Source organism: Hydra viridissima, unplaced genomic scaffold, assembly GCF_058129835.1.
Source record: "Hydra viridissima isolate aposymbiotic clone 2 unplaced genomic scaffold, HvirCarnegie_v1 scaffold_8, whole genome shotgun sequence".
NCBI classification, from domain to species: domain Eukaryota; kingdom Metazoa; phylum Cnidaria; class Hydrozoa; order Anthoathecata; family Hydridae; genus Hydra; species Hydra viridissima.
In genome coordinates, this window is record NW_028324307.1 from 16,365,087 (window position 1) to 16,384,477 (window position 19,391).

Genomic DNA, 19,391 nt, shown 5'->3' on the forward strand with positions numbered 1-19,391 from the left:
TTCTAATTTATCTCTGTTAAAGCCATTATCATATCAAAGCATCAGTAACAGCAGCAGCTCGTAAACTAGCACTTCAATAATATAAAATGAAAAACTTTACTTAGCCAGTAATTATAACTAATAATAATAATAACAACTTTGAAGAAACAAAAAAACAACTGATAGATTTTAAATTTTATTGATGTAAATGAAATGATATAAATGACAAATTTATTGATAAAATCAAAACTAATAGCTAGGTCATTAGAAATCATTGGCATCAAGAAATTGCAAAGAAAAAGTAAACAATAAAAAATAACATAACATATAATAGTGACAAAGTAAACTAATTATGACATAAAAATGTTATAATATGACAATATAATTTATACATAATTATAATAATTGTGGACAAAAGTAAACAATAAAAAATTCATATTTAAATCACTACAATTAAGACAAAAAATGATGAAGAAAAAGAATGAGAGATTACTTATATATTATGGCAATCATATTAAAAATTTATTAATGTCCAAAATATAATTTGGCATATACTGCAAGACTTTCAATGCCTATTTCATTTGTACCACGACGAATTCGAAAGAAACCATCTTCTCCCCATTCTTCACCCCAAGAGTTCTTAACAATCCAGTACTTAACTCCACTATCATGATCAACTCCATAACCAACAACAACAACTGCATGGTTAGTCAGGTAGAATGGGTTAAACTTAGAAGCACCCAGTTGAGCTTCTAAACCAAAAAATACTTCTTCAAAATAACTAAAAACTAAACTACTTGCTCTATTTTATTTTATTCGGCTTTATTTCATGGATTTTACTATTATTGCAATATATTAATTATGTTTTTATAATTAATGAAGTAATATATTTTCATTATGATTGGTTATACTTAAGAAAAAAATTTTATGAAATATTTTTTTCACCTGGCTGATAGAAAATCCCTCCTTTGTAATGCATAAACTCATCTGTAACATTAATTCCAACAGACAGGGGACCATACTTCATCAAGGCCAATCGCATCATGATTTCACTACATCCACCGTAAAACCCTCCAACATATCCATATTCAGAAACAAAAAATCTATAATCAGAAAGCTTTGGGTTACATTTGGTATCATTGCCAACATATGGGTAACTGTCTTCAGTAATTACCCCATAGCCATAAGCATAACGACCAGCAGTAAGATATGGAAAACCTAAAGAGAAATTTAGGGTTAAAAAAAGGAAGAAAAATTAAATTCAGAAGCAAAATGCAAGCATTTAAAACCTAAACTTCCACATATCAGATAAAAATTGAATTAAACATTAATTAAAAAGTTCAAGGAAAGTAAAAGGACACTTAAATACTTTCAAACTTTTGAAATGTTACACTGAATTTCTTGTTAGTTTTTCACAAAATCTTTTAGATTACCAGAAGAAAAACTATTTCTGATAAATTTATGTATGTATGTTATGTAATGTTATGTAAATGTAATGTATGCATAAATTAAATAAATTAAATTTCTTTAAAAAATGTAATGTATGCATAAATTTATGTATAGCTGTGGACAAAATAATAGTAGTGGAATTGAAATTAGCAAATTAAATTTCTTTAAAAAATTACTTTAAATTAGTTTGTAATACTGAATTGTTAATCAAATAGATGTGAGATGATAAAATAATTAGAATGTTTTAAATTTTTACTTTTTTTTTTTACTATAATTATATAAATATAAACAATAGGTTGGACATAATAATAGTTGCAATGATTTTTTGATGATATATTTCAAATAATTTATTTCATTAACAACAACAAAATGATAAAAAAAAAATTTAATAATAGTAAAAAATGCCCTTGGTTTTTCATTACAGATTTGCACCTATTTGGCATGGAGTTAATCAGATTTTGACAAAGTTCTAAAGGAGTTTGATTCATGGATTTTTACTAACCGCCTGTTCTCAAAGAAATACTCAAACTTAAATCTTCTTTAACATGGCAGAAAGTTACAAAAGGATTGGCAACAGCAGCATATTTTATTTCATTAAATAAACACTAAAATTAATCTTAATTTAATACTACTAAAAACAAATAAACAAATATATTAAGGTAATAACTAAATAGATTAAGAAGAAACAACAGATATATTATTTTAACTTGGGGGCTTCCTAAAAGTAATTTGAGCAGTGTTTTTTTACTCCCATTTCATTATTTGAATGTTTGTATTATTATTATAACTAAATTTATTCAAATTTAAATTTAAATAAAACTTATCACAAATAGTTATTTTTTATGTATGTATGTATATATGTATGTATGTATGTATGTATGTATGTATGTATGTATGTATGTATGTATGTATGTATGTATGTATGTATGTATGTATGTATGTATGTATGTATGTATGTATGTATGTATGTATGTATGTATGTTTGTATGAACATGCATACACACATACATCATTATGAGTTTATAATATATTGTGTTTTAAAACGAAATGAGACTTTTTTTCACTAACCACTTAATACTAAAACTGAGCAGTGAATTTACAAAAGACTTTTTTTTACCTCCCTCACATCCTTGTGATAGGGGTGAACAAGACACAATATTTTGTGTAGAGAAAACAGGTTTTATGCGGTTATTTGTTTCCATTCTAGCATTTGATTCAAGTTGACCCATAGAGGCAAATGCATAACAACTACCACATTCTCCTTGATCACGGACAGGTGACACAAAATTGGTACTATGTCTATTGCGCCAATCAAATGCATCAGGTAGGTCTTTAGCATCAAGCAATGAAGGTCTAAAAGTTAAAATTTGGTTCTAAAATTTGGCAAAAATGAATTGAATTTGTGATTTGTGATAAATATCTTTAAATTCTTTTAAAAATAAAAATGACATTTTGTGTTGATAATTATTGAGATTTTAAGATGAAAAAAATGAAGCCAAAAAATGAAGTTACAAAAATAATATCAACAAAGATAACAATAAAAAGTGTCCACAGTTTTTTTCACTTATTTTATCTGACTTATCATACTTATTATGTTAATATGAAAATTTTTTCATCTTTTAATTTTTTTGTAAAAAAAAAAAAAAAAAAAAAAAAATCAGATATATAGGATTAAAAGGAAATTCAAATGTAATAATATCACTACCAAAAACTGCTTTTAGAACTATCAAATATTATTGCCATTACACATCGACATTTTTTTTTCTTCTCATTATCTCCATTAACAGTGTTCAGATTTTAAATAAATCCAGACTGAGTGAAAATTAAATATTTTATGCAATATACGAAAGATCAGCCACGTATGCTTTAAGATTGCCATAAACATCAGTGTTTATTTCAGAAAGAATTTTTTCACTGTTAAAAAGGTTGTGCATAAATATAATTGAGGTAATTAAGATTAAGGTGAGCATTAAAAATGTTCTTTTAAAAAATTTACTCCATTAAATATTTACTGTATAGTAACACTCAACTGTTTTGCTTTTCTGTCCTGTGCTCCGAAATTATAGTAATTTTAAAAAAAAACTGAGCACTCCATACAAAACAACAGGTAAAATATACAATTAAGTGAAAAAACTTCAAAGTCAAAAAAAACAGCATCATGCTCTAACTTAAATTTTAGTTGTAATTTTAAAGAGAACAGTAAAGTAACAGTAAAGTAAAGTAACAGTCAAGTAAAGTAAACAGTAAAGTAACAGTAAAGTAAAGTAAACAGTAAAGAGAAAAGTAGAAGAATTAATATTTAAACTTCACAGTAAAAAACTTTAAACTCACTTACCTCGGTAAAACAGGTGAAAAGTGTTTTTTTCCACCAGCTCTCTTTATCATATCTCTATGTGTCAAGTTTGCATACTTCTCATAAACACCGGCTTTCCAAAGTGATTGGATACTGTTCACTCTTTGCACTAGCTTATGTTTCAAACCATAAGGTTTATCTAACTGTTTGTCATCGTCAAGAGATGCAATTCTATAATTCTTTATGCTTTCACCTTTTTTTGTACCTAAAAAATTTTAAACAAAACTTTTTAATACTTGTCAAAAAATAAAATTTTTTGATTAACAGAGTAATTTTAATTAACAGAATGTTTTAACTAACAGAAGAATATTTTAAGAAGCAGGAAATTTATAATAGATATTTACATTTATAAATTTTCTAATCACTGTAAACCAGACAGACTGCCATGTTTTAAATTATATAACTTGATTAAAATCTTTAAAAATAAAACAAAAACAGGTGCCTTATTTTAAACAATATAATTTAAAAACTGTTATTTTTAGAAAATTTATTATATTTTTACTAACTCTGCGCATGTGTGTGCAACCTTTAGCATGAATAAAGTGTAATGGTAATTCCCCCCCCCAATAGTTACACAAAGATTAGTAATTTTTTTAAGCAATTTAACTTCTAAAAGAAGTGTAGTTAGTTTAAAGTCTACTAATATATAAATTAGCATTCATTTCATTATCCGTTTCATTTACATCTGTTTCATTTATATCTGCTGTTACATGAATGCAATTTAAATCAGATAGTTTATGTTTTAAGCACTGGAATTTCCACATGTTCAGAAAGTTAATTTTGATTCTCAATTATTTGTATTTGATACAGTGAATAGAGTTCCTTTTTTTTTTTTTAATATTTAAAAATTTGAATGAGAATTTGAAAATCGATCAACTCAATAATAAATAATGTTTTAAACTCTACTCTTTATTATAATTATGAAACATTTTTACTTTATTTTTTTACTCTTATTGATTATTGTTATTATATTTTAACAAGTTAATGAATGTGAAGAGTAATTTTTGGTGCCTAAAATAATAATGATAATTATTTATTTATTTTTTAGAGGTGATCTTCTCAATAGTGAAGATTTTAAGAATGCTGTGATCAAGAGACATCATCTTTCATTCTGGTTTTGATAAATCAACATGCTGCATTAATTTTGCATTAGTACAAAATTCGATTGGAAAATTTGGGGATTGTGGAAGATGTTTTTTAAATGTCATAATCAAATGATATTGATGCAAACAAAAGTATGAAGTAAAGTTTACAAAGATTGGAACTAAAAAACATCAAATTTTTCCAAGATTTGATGTTCCTGATGAGATTCTTTTAATATTTTTTGATCAGTCATCTTTTTTTAAAATGATTGTTAGTAAGAAATATCTAATGCTAGTATTTGTATTAGAACCAATTTTAATCTAAAATTATTAAAAAGTATTGACCATCTGAACTATTAAATGAAAACAAAAAATATTTTAATATTAAATGTAATAATAAATTATTTTTTTGTTTATACATATATATATATATATATATATATATATATATATATATATATATATATATATATATATAAAGAGTATTTAGTATAATATTAAAATATTTTTTTGTTTTATATAATATATATATAAAAAGAGTATTTAGTATAATATATTTTTATTTGATTGGACGATAACAATGTAATATGCAGGAAAAATAATTACACTTTTAGAATGGTAATTATTCATGAATATTATTCATATATATTATTCATGGGACTAACTGAAGAATAATTATTAGAAAGACTAAAACTTTGAGGATGTCAATGTGATGCGATGAAGGAATTTAGTATTTGGTACCACCTCCTGAATTACATTTTTTTATTAAAATTGTATCTACTTAAAGATGCCTACTTGTGGATAGTCAGCCTGAATGTGGTGATCATATTTGATTACACATCCTGGTATCATGTTCAGCCTTTTGATTATCATAACAGTGGTCTACTCAAGTTTACCAAACAGTTTATTTATTTTAAATGGAGTAGATTTAAACTTGATTCAACTCAAAGTTTCAACTCAAGAGCATACTCAACACAGAGAATAATTGCTATCCTCTTTAGTTAATTTTAATGAAAGAATAGTCTAATTTAGCATTATCTTCAACATACCATGTAAGAAATAAAAAGAAGCCCAGAAAAGTGACCATAATCCTATTAAAACACCTAATTTCAAAGCTACAAGTTTTAATTAAAACATCACAAATGGTTTCTTCTACAATATCTGAGTAATGTTTTAGATATCTAGACTTTTTAATCTACCACAAAGTCTTGCAGAAAGTAAAGCAAAGCATTTATATTTAAATTTAACAAAATTTTTGTTTGTTTCTTTTTTAAACCATAATGAAAAGGTTACTAGTAGTAGTACCTACAATAAAATCTTATAAAAGTTTAAAAATCAACATATTTTAGTGAAAGTAGAGTTTAATTTTGTTATACATAACAATGATTTTAATGGAAGAGTTATAGAACAAATACATCTAAAAATTCAAAAATTGATTTTTCAAACCTTGGCATGCAAATCTAAATGAAAACATATTATTTTTTCAAAGAACTCGACTGTTAACTTAAGCATTTCTCATCTTTCAAGAAATAAATTCTTTTTGTATACATACATATATATTGTGAGGAGGGAGAAAAGTTACAAACAACAATTAAGAAAAGTCGTACACAGCGACTTATTCAATTTGTCATACAAATTAATGATAAAGCAAAACAGAGAAATAGAGTTACTGTGGGAAGAATTGGACAGAAAGGTCAGACAAAAATGCCCAATATCCAAAGAGTACCTGTGGCAAATATTAGAAGAATCCTGGTTATCAATTACACCTGAAATAATAAATAAATCAATAAATAGGATGCCACGGATCGCAAAAAAAGTGATAAAAACTCGTGGATTATTTTTTGACGAAAAGACAGTGTAATAAGAATAGTGTTCTTAGTATTTTTTTTATTTCATTTTTTGGCTTTTTTTTTTTCTTAAATAGTAACTATATGTATCTTTAAAAAAATAAATATGATATTTGAATTTTATTGAAATAATTATGGGAGTTTGAATTAAAAAATTAAACAAAATCCAAGTGTCCGGAAACTTTTGGCCTGCAGTGTATATATTGTATAATAATATATACATATTGTATAATAAGTCCTTTAAATGTCTCTTTCCTTTAAGTCATGTGGTAGTTGATTTCCAAGAATTAATCCCATCGACTTTAAACACTTGTTTACAGTTGATTATTCAATTATTAATCAATCTAACAGCTCTTTAAGAGTTTGGCAAGAATTTTTGAGTTCTTACCAAACTCTTAAAGGATTCTGATTTTTCATCTTAAACTTTTTTGGTGCACCAGTGCATTCTTTATCTTTGGCATCAACATTTTTGTATCTGAACCATTTTGGCCATTCTCTGCAACTTCTTTTGGATGAAACATTGTTACCATAGCATCAGACATACAATTAAGTACCTCAGCTAGGTGTACACAGCACTTTTGAAGTAAAATATGGTGAAATAAAATTTCCTGCATATGTTGAATTATAAGTATACAAGTTGGCATATTTAATCCTTTATTAATTATCAAAGCTTATTTACAGAACTTTCAAATTAATTAGTATCAATTTAATTGACATGTGGTATAAAAATTCTATAAATATTTTTTAAAAAAACATTTTTAATCACAAAAGTAAGCTTTTTGACACCTTATATTTATTTGGGCGCAAAAACTAAAACATTTATTAGAAAACGGCACAAACTTTTATTCAAATACCTGATACTAAACAAACAAAACAAAACCTTGCAGTTCTAATTGGGCTATCAGTGATGACATTACAATTGATATTAAGATTTGTTACTTACAATCTTTTTCTTAGTATACAATTTAAATATCATTATAAAAGATATCAAAATTATATACATGATTGTATATTACATACATCACGATAATTACATATATCATTATGTATATATCATTTATAATGATATACAAATTGTATACCAAGAAACAAAGTAGAAATTAGAGAACATAAAACATTTTGCATAAACAAACAATAAAATTAAACTCACCAAAATAACAACCCCAATTTTTTGGGGGGAAATTCATATCCTTGACTATATCATAGACCCATCCATTAAAAGTCTTATGACAATAACTAACATATTTATCTTTTGAAACTTGCTCATAGTATTGAAAGGCAAAGTAAGAACGACCATTCAAGTTTATTTCAAAGCTAAATTAAAAACTTATTTACACTAATGGTAAAAGAAATGAACAGATATTAAAAAATAAAAATATCTTAAAACTAGAACTTAGGAAAATGTTAATCTGTTTTTAATCTTTATTTAACTATAATTAATTTAATAATAATTATTATAATTAATCATAATCTTTATTACAAATTAGATTAAGTTTTATCATCAAAAACCAATTATGCAATAATAAGCTAAACAAAATTTTGAAATTAATTAAAAGATTTTTTTATGTTGATAATCTTGTAAACATCCTACCCTTGGTTGTAAATCATTGTCCAAGTTCCGATATTTCCAAACTCATCAACAGCATAATTTGGAAAGGTGAGCTCAACTTTTATAGTACTAACCGGCTGAAAGACTTTACAATCAAGAGTATTTGTCTGATTGGAAACACCCAGGTGTAAAGTCCACAATCCAACTGTGTCATCATATGAACAATCAGTTGGCAAGTCACCAACTACCAAACCAAATAGAAGACAGAAAATAAATACTTTCATTTCTTTCTAAAAGTTTTCATATCATTTGTTGTTAATGACAGCAAAAGCAAGGTTTACTCAAATTAAGAAAAATTTATTCCTCGGAAGAAATTTCTAAGAAAGAATTCCTAAGAAAAAATTGGTGAGAAGATTTTTTAAAACTTAGATGGCATTTTTCAAAAAGCTTAGTCAAATTTAACTCTAATTTGAGCTTTAGATCATTTTTAAAACTAATATCCATAGAATAGAGAATATCGGTACACTTGAGGAGTTACCCCTCCAAAACAAGCCATGATGATATTAAAACTAAATTAGGTATATAAATTTTTAATAAATTTTTTTTTTTAAAAAACATCATAAAAATATTTAACTATATTAATAAAGTAGTTACAACTTTATTTAGAATACTAAAAATTAAAATATATATTTTGCAATCAAAAAAGTATTATTTCAAATAATAAAAAATAATCAGAACAATTTTGTAGGACATTATTTCAAGAATGACAGACACATTCAAAGACTTAACTTCACATAAAAGTCAGACTTAACTTCATATAAAAATCAGACTTGATCATACACAAAACAGACTTGATCATATAAAATATAAGCATATCTTAAAACAAATTTGTCTTTATTTCATTGAACTTGAGGTACAGCATACACTACTAAGCTTTCAATGGCAATTTCATCAGTTCCTCGTCGAATGCGAAAGTATCCATTCTCCCCCCAATTTGAACCCCAAGAATTCTTTACAATCCAATACTTTTGACCACTAGCTTCATCCTCACCATACCCAACAACGACCACAACATGATTTGTTATTTCAAATGGGTTGAACTCATATTTTAGACCTTTAACAAAAAAGAAAAAATACAATATAACATTGAGACAAAAAGATAAACAAAAGATGACAAAATTTTTGTGTACAGGAGAGGGAACCACTAATGAGAAATAAAAATTCAAACAAAAAAATAGATAAATTATAAATAATAGTCAAACATAAAAAACTGGTTGTTTTATTTTGTTAGCTAGGCTATTTAGACATTGGATATTTTGTGTATATTTGGAAATAAGCGTAAAATTGATGACATACCAGCATGGTGATAAATACCACTCTTATAGAATTGTAAATCAGGATACACTTCAATATTAACAGCCAATGGACCAAATTTATTTAATGCAACTCTCATGAGTACTTCATGACATCCTCCATAGAATCCACCAACATAACCAAATGAAGAAACATATGTTCGCTTTGCTTTTGCAGGAGAATTACAAGATGAATCGTTACCTGCGTATGGATATACGGATTCATCAATAACACCAAAATCTTGGGCATATTTTCCAGCTACCAGATATGGAAACCCTATATAAATAAATGAAAAAATGCATACTAGCAAACTTTAAAATGATTCCTTTACAATAAGAAAATATTACTTTACAAGTCAACTTCAAACAATTTTCTTACAAATCAGCAACTACTAAAAGTTTATTTGTTAGTATGAAATACTTACCACCATCACACCCTTGAGAGTATTGAGAACAAGACACAATATTTTGAGTAGAAAATACTGGTTTCAAAGTGTTGTTAGACAATATTCTTACACCAGCTTCTAACAATGCCATTGAAGCAAAAGCATAGCAGCTTCCACAAGCTCCTTGATCTCTGACTGGTGAAATGTAATTTATTCCATCTTTATTTCGCCAGTCTAAACTTTTGGGTAAACCTTCTGACATGAGCTTCATTTCATCACTTAATTTTCTAGAAGTATAAAAACATTTAAAGTTACCTCAGACCTTTAGTTTAAAAATTGTGCGATAAGTAGCTTTATTTTTATGTTTAACCAAACCTTGTTTTCACACGAGGAAGTTGCCTTAAGCTACCTCTCCTCCAGTTCACCATACTTGAAATTAAAGAGTCATCATAAACAACAGCTTTCCACAAAGTTTGGACACTGTTTATTCTGTTTACATAATCTTTAACTAGAAAAAGTGGTTGCTGTTCAAGGACAGGAGCAAGAGGAACTTCTGATGTTTTTAATTTTGTTTCAGCATCAATTTTTTTACCTTAAATCAACAAAAAAAAAGTCATCAATTTACTTCTTTTATTTGTTAAATTTTAAAATTCACAGCTTAATTATAGAAATCAAAACATTTTTCCAAAGATTAAAAGAAAAAGATTTTTAGTGTTATATATTTGCATGGTAAAAAAAGCACAAAACTTATATTTTCTTTCAGCAAAATATTGCTTAAAACTACGGTTTTAGATTGCTGATAACTGCAGTTTGGATGTTTCAAGTAAAACATGTTAGAAGCATGATAATTTTCTAATAATATTTGCCAAGATTGAGTTTTAAAAAAAGTTTAAATCATCCTTAAACCTGAAACTATCTTGAAACATTAAATTAAAACAAGTAATTATTTATAATTATTCTCATTATAAACAATAAACTGGCTAAATTAATTTCTGTCTTTAATTTTTTTTTAAGAATTATTTAGCATTAGTAAATTACATACCTTGATAACATCCCCAATTCTTAGGAGGAAATGTTGGGGGATCAGTAAGAATATCATGAACCCATCCATTAAATGTTTCACTGCATTTGCTAGCCCATTTTGTTGGTGAAATCTTGAAGGAGCGTTGAAATGCAAAGTATCGACGGCCATTCAAAATGATCTCAAATCTAATGTTAAAAACAATAAGCATGCAATCATGAGCATGCTTTAAAATTTGATATATGCTTTAGAAGATTTTATAGCAATTAAAAAAGGCATTTCACTTCAAAATTTTAATAAGGCCAAAATTATAAAAAAAATTGTAGATAAAAATAAATCTCTTATAAACAAATGTGTTATGTGAATAATATGAATAATATTTCAAAAATAATAGACAACGATAATAAAAACAAAAGAAGCAATTATTATGATTACCATCTTGGTCTATAATGGTCTTTAATTTGATTAACAACACTAAGGTTGTCAAATAGTTTATTATGATCTATCATTTAAAAATTACTAACCCTTGATTATAAATCATAGTCCAAGTCCCAACATTGCCATATTCATCAACAACTTGATTCGGGAAAACAAGCTCAACTTTCAACTTTGAGACAACATTGAATGACTTGCTGCAGTTGATATTATTCGAATATTGCTGTTTACTAATCAAAAGTACCCATGATCCAACAGTCTCTTCATATGAACAGTTTGTAAATAGATCACAAGATGTTCCAGCAAAGCACAATATAAATAAAAACCATTTCAACATTTTTTTTCGACTAAAATACTTAAAAGTGAAAATCAAAAAAAAAGTTTAAACTTTTGCATTTCACTTTTAGGTATTTTATTTAAAAAAAAATGTTGAAATGGTTTTTATTTATATTTCAATTTTTTGATTTAATTTTTTTTTTTTTACAATCTTTTTAAAAGTAAATAAATAATTCTAACTTTTCTTTATCAATAGTTAAACTATCAATTTTATCAAATTAAAACTAAAGTTCTATTAGTCAATTAAGTCTTGTTTTAAAAAGTCCACATTTACATTTTGCAGTCTTTGTGTATAATATGTTTGAATATGTTTCCTATTGTCCTCAACAATTGTTTTATTTCTAATAAAGAGTTTAATTATAAGCCCATTAAAGTTTTAGCTTCAGAACTCTGGGCTTTAAGTATATCACTTGCATATCTGTCTAACAGCTCTTGTTTTTTATGTCTTACTAGCATATCTTCTACTTCTTTTTGACTAGGCACTGGGACATGAGAAATAAAAGGTTTATCAGATGAGTCCATAATTTCATCTGTATCCTCAGCTTGAATTGAGTAAATGTTATCATCATTTTCTTCTGAGATCACATCTCCGGAATCAGATTTTTTTGCAAACTCAACTACTGCTTCTTTACGAGCTTTTTCTTCTGCATCTTTCTCAAGTGGTATAATCAAGCCATCATCATCATCTCTATAGCCATAATAATCAGCATCAACAAACCGATATAGCTCTGCTCGATTTTTACGAGGTGCCTTAGGTGGTTCTTGTTCAAATAATTCTCTAACACCAGGTAAATCACGAGCAGCTCCAAAGTATTTGTAACCTCGATTTCCAGGTAATTCTTTTCCTTCATGATCTAACATCTTTGGTCCAATTTTAGCATAGTTTGGACCATGAAGCTCTACAATACGATCTTCCCAATGCCTCTTCTCCCTTAAAAGTTTATTGATTTCATCATTCAAATCACGGATTCTAAATTCTCCCATACCAGCATTTTGAATTTGAGCTACTTTCTTTGAAACTTCACGAATAATTTGTCGTCTCCATTTCTCAGCTTCTTTAAGGTCATTACATTCAGTTGCAAGAAAAGGACGACGTGCATTATCTTGTGGTTTGTCTTCATTGTTAATCATGGCTGTCCAACGAGACAGTATAGCCATGGCTTTTTCTGCACTTCGAGCCATTTTTTTAAATTTAAACCTAAGCTATCTAGGAAAAATATGGAATTATTACATGTAACTATTATTATATAAACTGTAATTAATTATAAATTATATGTAGAAACATGTATTTTGTTAAATAGAAAATTAAATGTTTACATGCATTATACATGCAAACATGTAATTTTTTGTAAGAAAAAATTGCATACATTTTTTTATTTAACAAAAATTCTCTTGTGCTTTAAAGTTAAATTAGCTCACAACAAATTATAAACAAATCCAGCAAAAAACTGTTTTTTAATATTACTTCTTTAAAGCTTTTAAAACATTATAAAAACCTTTTTTTTTTTTAAAAAAAAAAAAAAAAAAAAAAAAAAAGCCTTTTTCTTCAGGAATGAATTGCCAACAAATACTGTACTATCATTCGATTTCATTTTCTTACTTAGGCATGATAATATTTTAAAACAATAACAAAGATATCCTTTTAGGCAAATAACATGCATTATAAATTTACTTATTTTTATGATTTAAAGTGTCTTTAAGTCATAACAATACATGCATCCCTTATTTTTACAATTCTAAAGGGTGGTGTTAGGGGAGATTGTTAGAGGAAATGTACGCATGTAAAATCTGCCAGACTTCATTTTGACTCTTCACTAAATATTTAATTTTTCTATGAATAACTATTGGACATGTTTTAATCAAACTTTTCTCATTCAGAGTTTAGCACTCTGCATTCATGACGGGCAGGGGGGAAAGGGTTTTATTGACTAAAAGATTCTAAAATAACTTTATTGCTCACAATTTTTTGATTGAAAAAAATACTAATTAAAAAACTCATAACTGTATGTGTAAGAACCACTTTAGTTAACTGATGTTATTGCCAAAGTGACAACGAACCTTAATTTTCATTCTTCATTGTTATCAGCATTTTCTTTTTATAAAGAAAAAAATGATCAATTGGAAATTGAAACTATATATACACACATCATCATATACTAAATTGTATATCAAATTCTAATATATGCATAAAAAATAAAGTTATATAATATAAAGGAGTTATATCAATAATATTTCAATATAGACTTGTAAATTTATTTATAAAAATGGAAATTTTTTTAGTGTTATAGTTCTCCATATATAGATTAGTAAATTGAAACTAATAAAATCTCAGAAAATGAGATTTTAGATTGTTTCAATTAACTAGTCTAATTAATTTTGTAAATACTGCTTTTATAAAAAATGGCTTCTTTCATGAATTTGTTTAGCTATTTATTTGTAAGATTTTTTTCTAAGAGATTCCTCGAATTATGCTGAAAATGTGATACTGTAAATGTCAGTTTTGGCAAAACTTTAATTTCATTGGATGAACTTTTCACTCAATCACTGGGTGAATTTTCATTAATCACTTAGTAAGAACTCTCTACATGTATAAATTCTAATCTGCTTTTTCAGAAAAATCATCCTAATCTTTTATTGCATATATTAATGATAAATATTCCATTATTACCCAGTAGTATTCTATAATTGTTTTATAATTTAAGATAAGTAAATGAACCAGGTGTTTTTTTGATTGATGATTGTTATATTAATATGATTGTTATATTTCATTTTAGATTCTCTTGATTGAAATGTTTATAGACTGAAAAAACCTAAATGTGAAAATATTTGGGGCTTGAAATGATAATCACCTTTTTAAAACTTTTTTACCTTCTTTTCAGTATCAGATTTGTCAAACTTAAAGGACTATTTTTACTCACTTTTCTTGTTCTCAAATGCAAAAAATTCAGAAAAAAGAGTATGATGATGAGATAACAAATTTAAATGTTCTAATAAATAAAATTATTGTAAAAATTTTTAAGAGCAAATGTGTGATAAATTTTTAAATCAAATTTGTTTTCAATATTTAGAAATTCAAAGTCCTTACTATTTTTTAAAAAATATATATATATATATATTATTCAGAGGACTGACCTTACTATTAGTGTTATTTAGTTCTTCATAAGCAAGTTTTTTACAAATAGATTCAATTTCAAAGCTAACTGTAAAGTATTTTTCACTTTACAGTTCGCTTTGAAATTGAATCTATTTGATTAAACTCAATTAATCATCACAGAGCAGAATTCATACAGTATAGTTTATTTATAGAAAAATATTTAAGTCAAGTGAGAAAAAAAAAAATTTTTTAAGATCTATGAGCAAAGACATTATGATAATAACTTTTTTATATATCACTTATGATGAAAATGCAAACTTCCCTAATTGATAAAATATTTATATCACTTTTTAAATAAATCAACAAAAAAAAGTAATGAAATTCTTTTTTAATGCTGGGTTTTCAGATTATAAGCAAAAATTTTTAGCTTTCAACTTATTTGATGGTTTTTAAAACTATGATACAAATAACTAACTACATGATTTATATACATATATAAATTGTAATTTGATTAGATGATAACAAAGTACAAAAATCAATTTTCTTATTGACTTTTTAAGTATTGATGCACTATTAAATAATTAAGAAAGCTGCATAAGAAAACTGACCAGGTTTTTGAATTATAATAGACATAAAAATAGTTTTCTTAACATTTTGATTAGACTGAGCTAGACTGAACTGGAATTGTAGTTACATTATTAATCATACTGATAATTTAAATTTGAAAAGAAAAAGAATTTTGAAAAAAAAATCTTAAGTCTCTAAAGGGTTTTTTTTTCTGTTTGTTTTTTTTTAAAACTTACTTTTGTTATAGATTTTTTCTTTGTCCACAAAAAAACATTGGTGGGTAAAAATTCATGAAAAATAGTTGGTTTAACTATAAACAACATAATCCACTGAAAATAGATTTATCTGAGTTATTTAACTGAGAATCAAAAAAGCTTACAAGATTTTAAAGACTGTCAGAAGAAGGCTAATCAAAGTATAAAAATTAAATATTATTTCTAAAACAATAGTAGATTTAGAACAATTTGTAGTAAACGTTGTTTACAGGTAAAACCAATTTTTTGTTTTGTCCATGACAATACTATTTTGAAAACTGTATAGCTTTATGACTGAATTATAGAGTTTATTTTATCTTCTAGAAGCTACCAATCCTAATGTTTATCAGTATAAAAATTGATCAATATTCAACTTTGTAACAGTGTGTGTAATTAAACAAGGCTTTGAAATAAAATCACACAGCAGACTTTTTTAATTATATGATATAGATACTTAATATATTTAGAGCTATTGATCCAAAGTCTTTTTCCACAAGTAAACACACCAAAACCAATTTGCTATAAATTTGATCGAAGCACTTTTAGCTACTATACATATAATGTATTACAGCTTTTATACCTCCTAAGTCCAGTTCCGGCATCTACAGTTAAATTTGAAATAGCAAACATTAACTTAAACTAAAATAGTGCTGTTGACTCTTTAAAAATCATGTTACAGTTACATTTTTTTTTTTTTTTTAAATCACTTTACTTTTGTAAATTCTATATATTAAATTTTCCAGAACCAGAATGGCGGAAAAAGATAAGGGCAATGTTATGAAATATAGTTAGCGATCGTAACACGATCCGATTATTTTAGACGTAATAAGTTACTTAAAATGTAAAAATTATATACTTTTTATAAAAAATAATTATATATTTTGATTAGTTTTCATGTTCTTATCTTAAAAAATAAAGATTTTACGATTTCGATAAGGTAGATTTGTTAAGATTCGAATATTTGGATATGCGAATCTTAGAATGCTTGTACGCACCCTAAACTAACAAGTTTAGGGTGTTGTAAACTTGTTAGTTTAGGGTGTATGCTAACAAGTTTGTGCCATTTAGAAATAAAATGATTTGAAAATTTTCGTTTTTTCTACTTCTTTTTCTTTATTATTTATCTAATTTCTGTGCAATTCGTTACTCACTATCAAAATCCTGAGTGAATTTTGCAAACTTTACTCCTATTTGATTTTAAATGATTTCTTACCTATTATGCTTCAGCTAATAATTCTTGTGGGCCACTGTTTTCGTTTTTTGTTACCTGAGGCCAACGTGATAAAGTAGTTTTGCAATCCAACGCTAGCTTATAGGCACAATAAGTTACTAAAATGTCGAAATTGTAAACTTTGATAGGATAAGAACTCGAAGAGTATTCAAAATCTATAATTACCGTATGCGACCACAAATCTCTTAACAAGTTTGGTGGTGATTCCAAAAAAAAGTTCCTTTTTTATTTTTAAGCACTTAGTTTGTTATTGTTGACGCAAAAATTTTTGAAAATGAAAATAAATGAAAAAAGCAGTTAAAAAGTGAAGATGAGTAGTAAAAACAAGCCCATTATTGACCTTGCCATGAATGACACCACACCCAAAGACATTGCCAAGATGCTAAATAAGTCTCTGAGTACAGTTAACACTGTGATTAAACGTTTTGAAAAGGCTGTTTGTGTTAATAGGAAGCCTAGCAGTGTTTGAAGAGCTCAGTTTGAACTCCTCAGTTGATCAAGGTAGTCAAGAATCGAATTTCTCGGAATCCAGTACGCTCAATGAGAAAAATGGCTAAAGAGTTAATGAGCGCAGCATCAGAAATGTGGCTAGGAAGGATCTGAAGGCAAAGTCAAGAACAAGAATTAAGAATCACCTAGTTTCTCCAAGTGTCAAAGAAAAAAGATTTGAAAGATCAAAGAAATTTCTGAGCCTCCTGAAGAAGAGACCAACACCCATCCTCTTCTCGAATAAGAAATATTTACTACTGATTCTGTCTTAAATAGCAGAACCAATCGTTTTATAGTCATCAACTAGTCCAGGCAGTCCCAGAGCATGTAAAGTATACATTTAAAACCAAACATCCACCTTCAATTATGATGTTTGGCCTCATTTCTTCTGATGATATAAAAATACTTCCAGTCTTCATCAGAAGAACCAGAGGTGGCTTCAAGAGAACCTGTCAAAACACTGGTCAAAAGAGTTATGACTTCTTGGATCTCAAGATTTGTCACCTCTTGATTATTGAATCTGAATCTCTGTATGTGGAATCAAGTGCTTGTCAACGTCTCCAAAAAAGTGTCAATTTCCTTAAGACTGCTATTAAGAAGAGACGGAGAAAGATGCCCAAGTACTATATCCAGACCACCTATTCCAGGTTTAAGAGTCAACTTGAAGCTTTGATTGATGTTGAGGGAGGACAAATTGAATACAATCGTTGAAAAAAAGTTCAGCAACTGAATTAAGTTCTCGTTCACGCCTGAAAAATGTGAACAAAGCCATTATTAGCAAAGTTTCCAGAAAAATCGTTAAAAATCAAGAAAAGGAGGGATTAATGCAGAAGTCCTTTTTTTTTTTACCGATTTATTTAAATCTTCGGGTTGAGAGTTTTAGACTTTTGAAGCTCTTACGCAGCTTTTTTGACTCTATTTTTAGCGCTGTTTTGACGCTGCTTTTAGCTTTAATGGTAAGAAAATGAATGTCTTAGGGATATTGAGAATATCTTTGTTATAAGTGTAACTTCATAATGTAATCATATTAAAAAGAAATTTTTATTTTCATAAAGGTTAGGTTCTTGTTGTTGCCAAATAGAAGATTAGATTCATACTTTTATGTTGATCTTATTTTAGTCTGCAGGGCTTTTTGATTTTGCTCATTGAAGCAGAACCTACATATTTAAAAAAAACTTATAATGCTTGTTAAAGCCCCAGGTTAAAAACTTAAAATATTTGTTAAAGCTCCAGTTCAAAAAAAAAGCTGATAAAATGAATTTACCAAACAACTACTTGTATCAAAAACTTTGAATCTAAAGACCACTTTGGTGTCCCATTTGAATGTCAAATGTTAAAAGAATGCAAACCTAGGAGGAAGGGGGTGAGAAAAGGTTAGAGGAGAGATGCAAGCAAATATGATTTTTTTACGACTTATTCATCAGTGATGCACTTTTGGCTTCCATTTGGAATTAGTTATAAAGAAAGATTAAACGCAGATAAAAGAATTCCCAAATCGTTGTTATTTGAAGAAAGCATATTTCGTCATCAGTGTATTTGAGCTGAATTTGAAGTCTTTAGCTAGATTACTTTTTAATTAAAATTTTTTTTTTAACATTTTTGAATATATCATGGAAATAGTACAAACTACATTAAGTGAAACAATCCAAAAAATTTGGAAAACATGTCAATTACCGCCATTCTTGTTTACAAATTTGTTTTACTAAAATAAAATTTAACTTGAGATGTCTATTAAAGAAAATTTTTAGGGTGTTTTAAACCAAGTAAAAGCTGAAACCGTCGACTTTTACGCTGATTTACTAAAAATGGTCAGAATTAATGGGTGGTTAAATTGTATGATTCATGCAGAATATTTACAAAAACTTCAGAAAGTAGTAACCAGGTGGAGTATTTCATTAAGATTATCAGTCAGACATATGAAGACTCCACGGGAAGAAACGGCAGGTCACATTTTTTCATTTTGAGAT

At 26.9% G+C, this 19,391-nt stretch overlaps 3 protein-coding genes across 3 annotated transcripts; all 3 read right to left on the reverse strand.

The window, feature by feature from the left end:
* Window positions 1-159: 159 nt before the first annotated feature.
* LOC145194887 (dipeptidyl peptidase 1-like) lies at window positions 160-8,580 on the reverse strand. Its single transcript, XM_090095346.1, has 6 exons — window positions 8,302-8,580; window positions 7,861-8,024; window positions 3,764-3,986; window positions 2,546-2,781; window positions 925-1,197; window positions 160-731 (listed from the first exon to the last, which is right to left on the reverse strand). Exons 1-6 carry the CDS (start codon window positions 8,541-8,543, stop codon window positions 505-507), a joined length of 1,365 nt encoding a protein of 454 aa, XP_089951472.1. The 5' UTR covers window positions 8,544-8,580; the 3' UTR covers window positions 160-504.
* A 375-nt stretch (window positions 8,581-8,955) lies between these two features.
* On the reverse strand, window positions 8,956-11,836 carry LOC145194614 (dipeptidyl peptidase 1-like). The gene is made up of 6 exons (XM_080072281.2): window positions 11,543-11,836; window positions 11,040-11,206; window positions 10,373-10,589; window positions 10,037-10,284; window positions 9,616-9,888; window positions 8,956-9,373 (listed from the first exon to the last, which is right to left on the reverse strand). Exons 1-6 carry the CDS (start codon window positions 11,788-11,790, stop codon window positions 9,159-9,161), a joined length of 1,368 nt encoding a protein of 455 aa, XP_079928407.2. The 5' UTR covers window positions 11,791-11,836; the 3' UTR covers window positions 8,956-9,158.
* Window positions 11,837-11,962: 126 nt separating this feature from the next.
* On the reverse strand, window positions 11,963-13,191 carry LOC145194739 (pre-mRNA-splicing factor ISY1 homolog). The gene has a single exon (XM_080072407.2). The coding sequence runs from the start codon at window positions 12,969-12,971 to the stop codon at window positions 12,147-12,149; it is 825 nt and encodes a 274-aa protein (XP_079928533.2). The 5' UTR covers window positions 12,972-13,191; the 3' UTR covers window positions 11,963-12,146.
* Between the last annotated feature and the right edge of the window lie 6,200 nt (window positions 13,192-19,391).

Bases quoted from the DNA above. Each gene is read 5' to 3' on its own strand.
- LOC145194887 (XM_090095346.1), bottom strand. From the start codon at position 8,543: ATGAAAGTATTTATTTTCTGTCTTCTATTTGGTTTGGTAGTTGGTGAC. The intron at 3,987-7,860 runs GTGAGTTTAATT...AAAATTTTTTAG, and splicing joins AAATTGGGGTTGTTATTTTG to GTACAAAAAAAGGTGAAAGC. The intron at 732-924 runs GTGAAAAAAATA...TTTTTGGTTTAG, and splicing joins AGGGATTTTCTATCAGCCAG to AAGCTCAACTGGGTGCTTCT.
- LOC145194614 (XM_080072281.2), bottom strand. From the start codon at position 11,790: ATGTTGAAATGGTTTTTATTTATATTGTGCTTTGCTGGAACATCTTGT. The intron at 10,590-11,039 runs GTATGTAATTTA...TGTTGATTTAAG, and splicing joins GAATTGGGGATGTTATCAAG to GTAAAAAAATTGATGCTGAA. The intron at 9,374-9,615 runs GTATGTCATCAA...TTTTTGTTAAAG, and splicing joins TGGTATTTATCACCATGCTG to GTCTAAAATATGAGTTCAAC.
- LOC145194739 (XM_080072407.2), bottom strand. From the start codon at position 12,971: ATGGCTCGAAGTGCAGAAAAAGCCATGGCTATACTGTCTCGTTGGACA.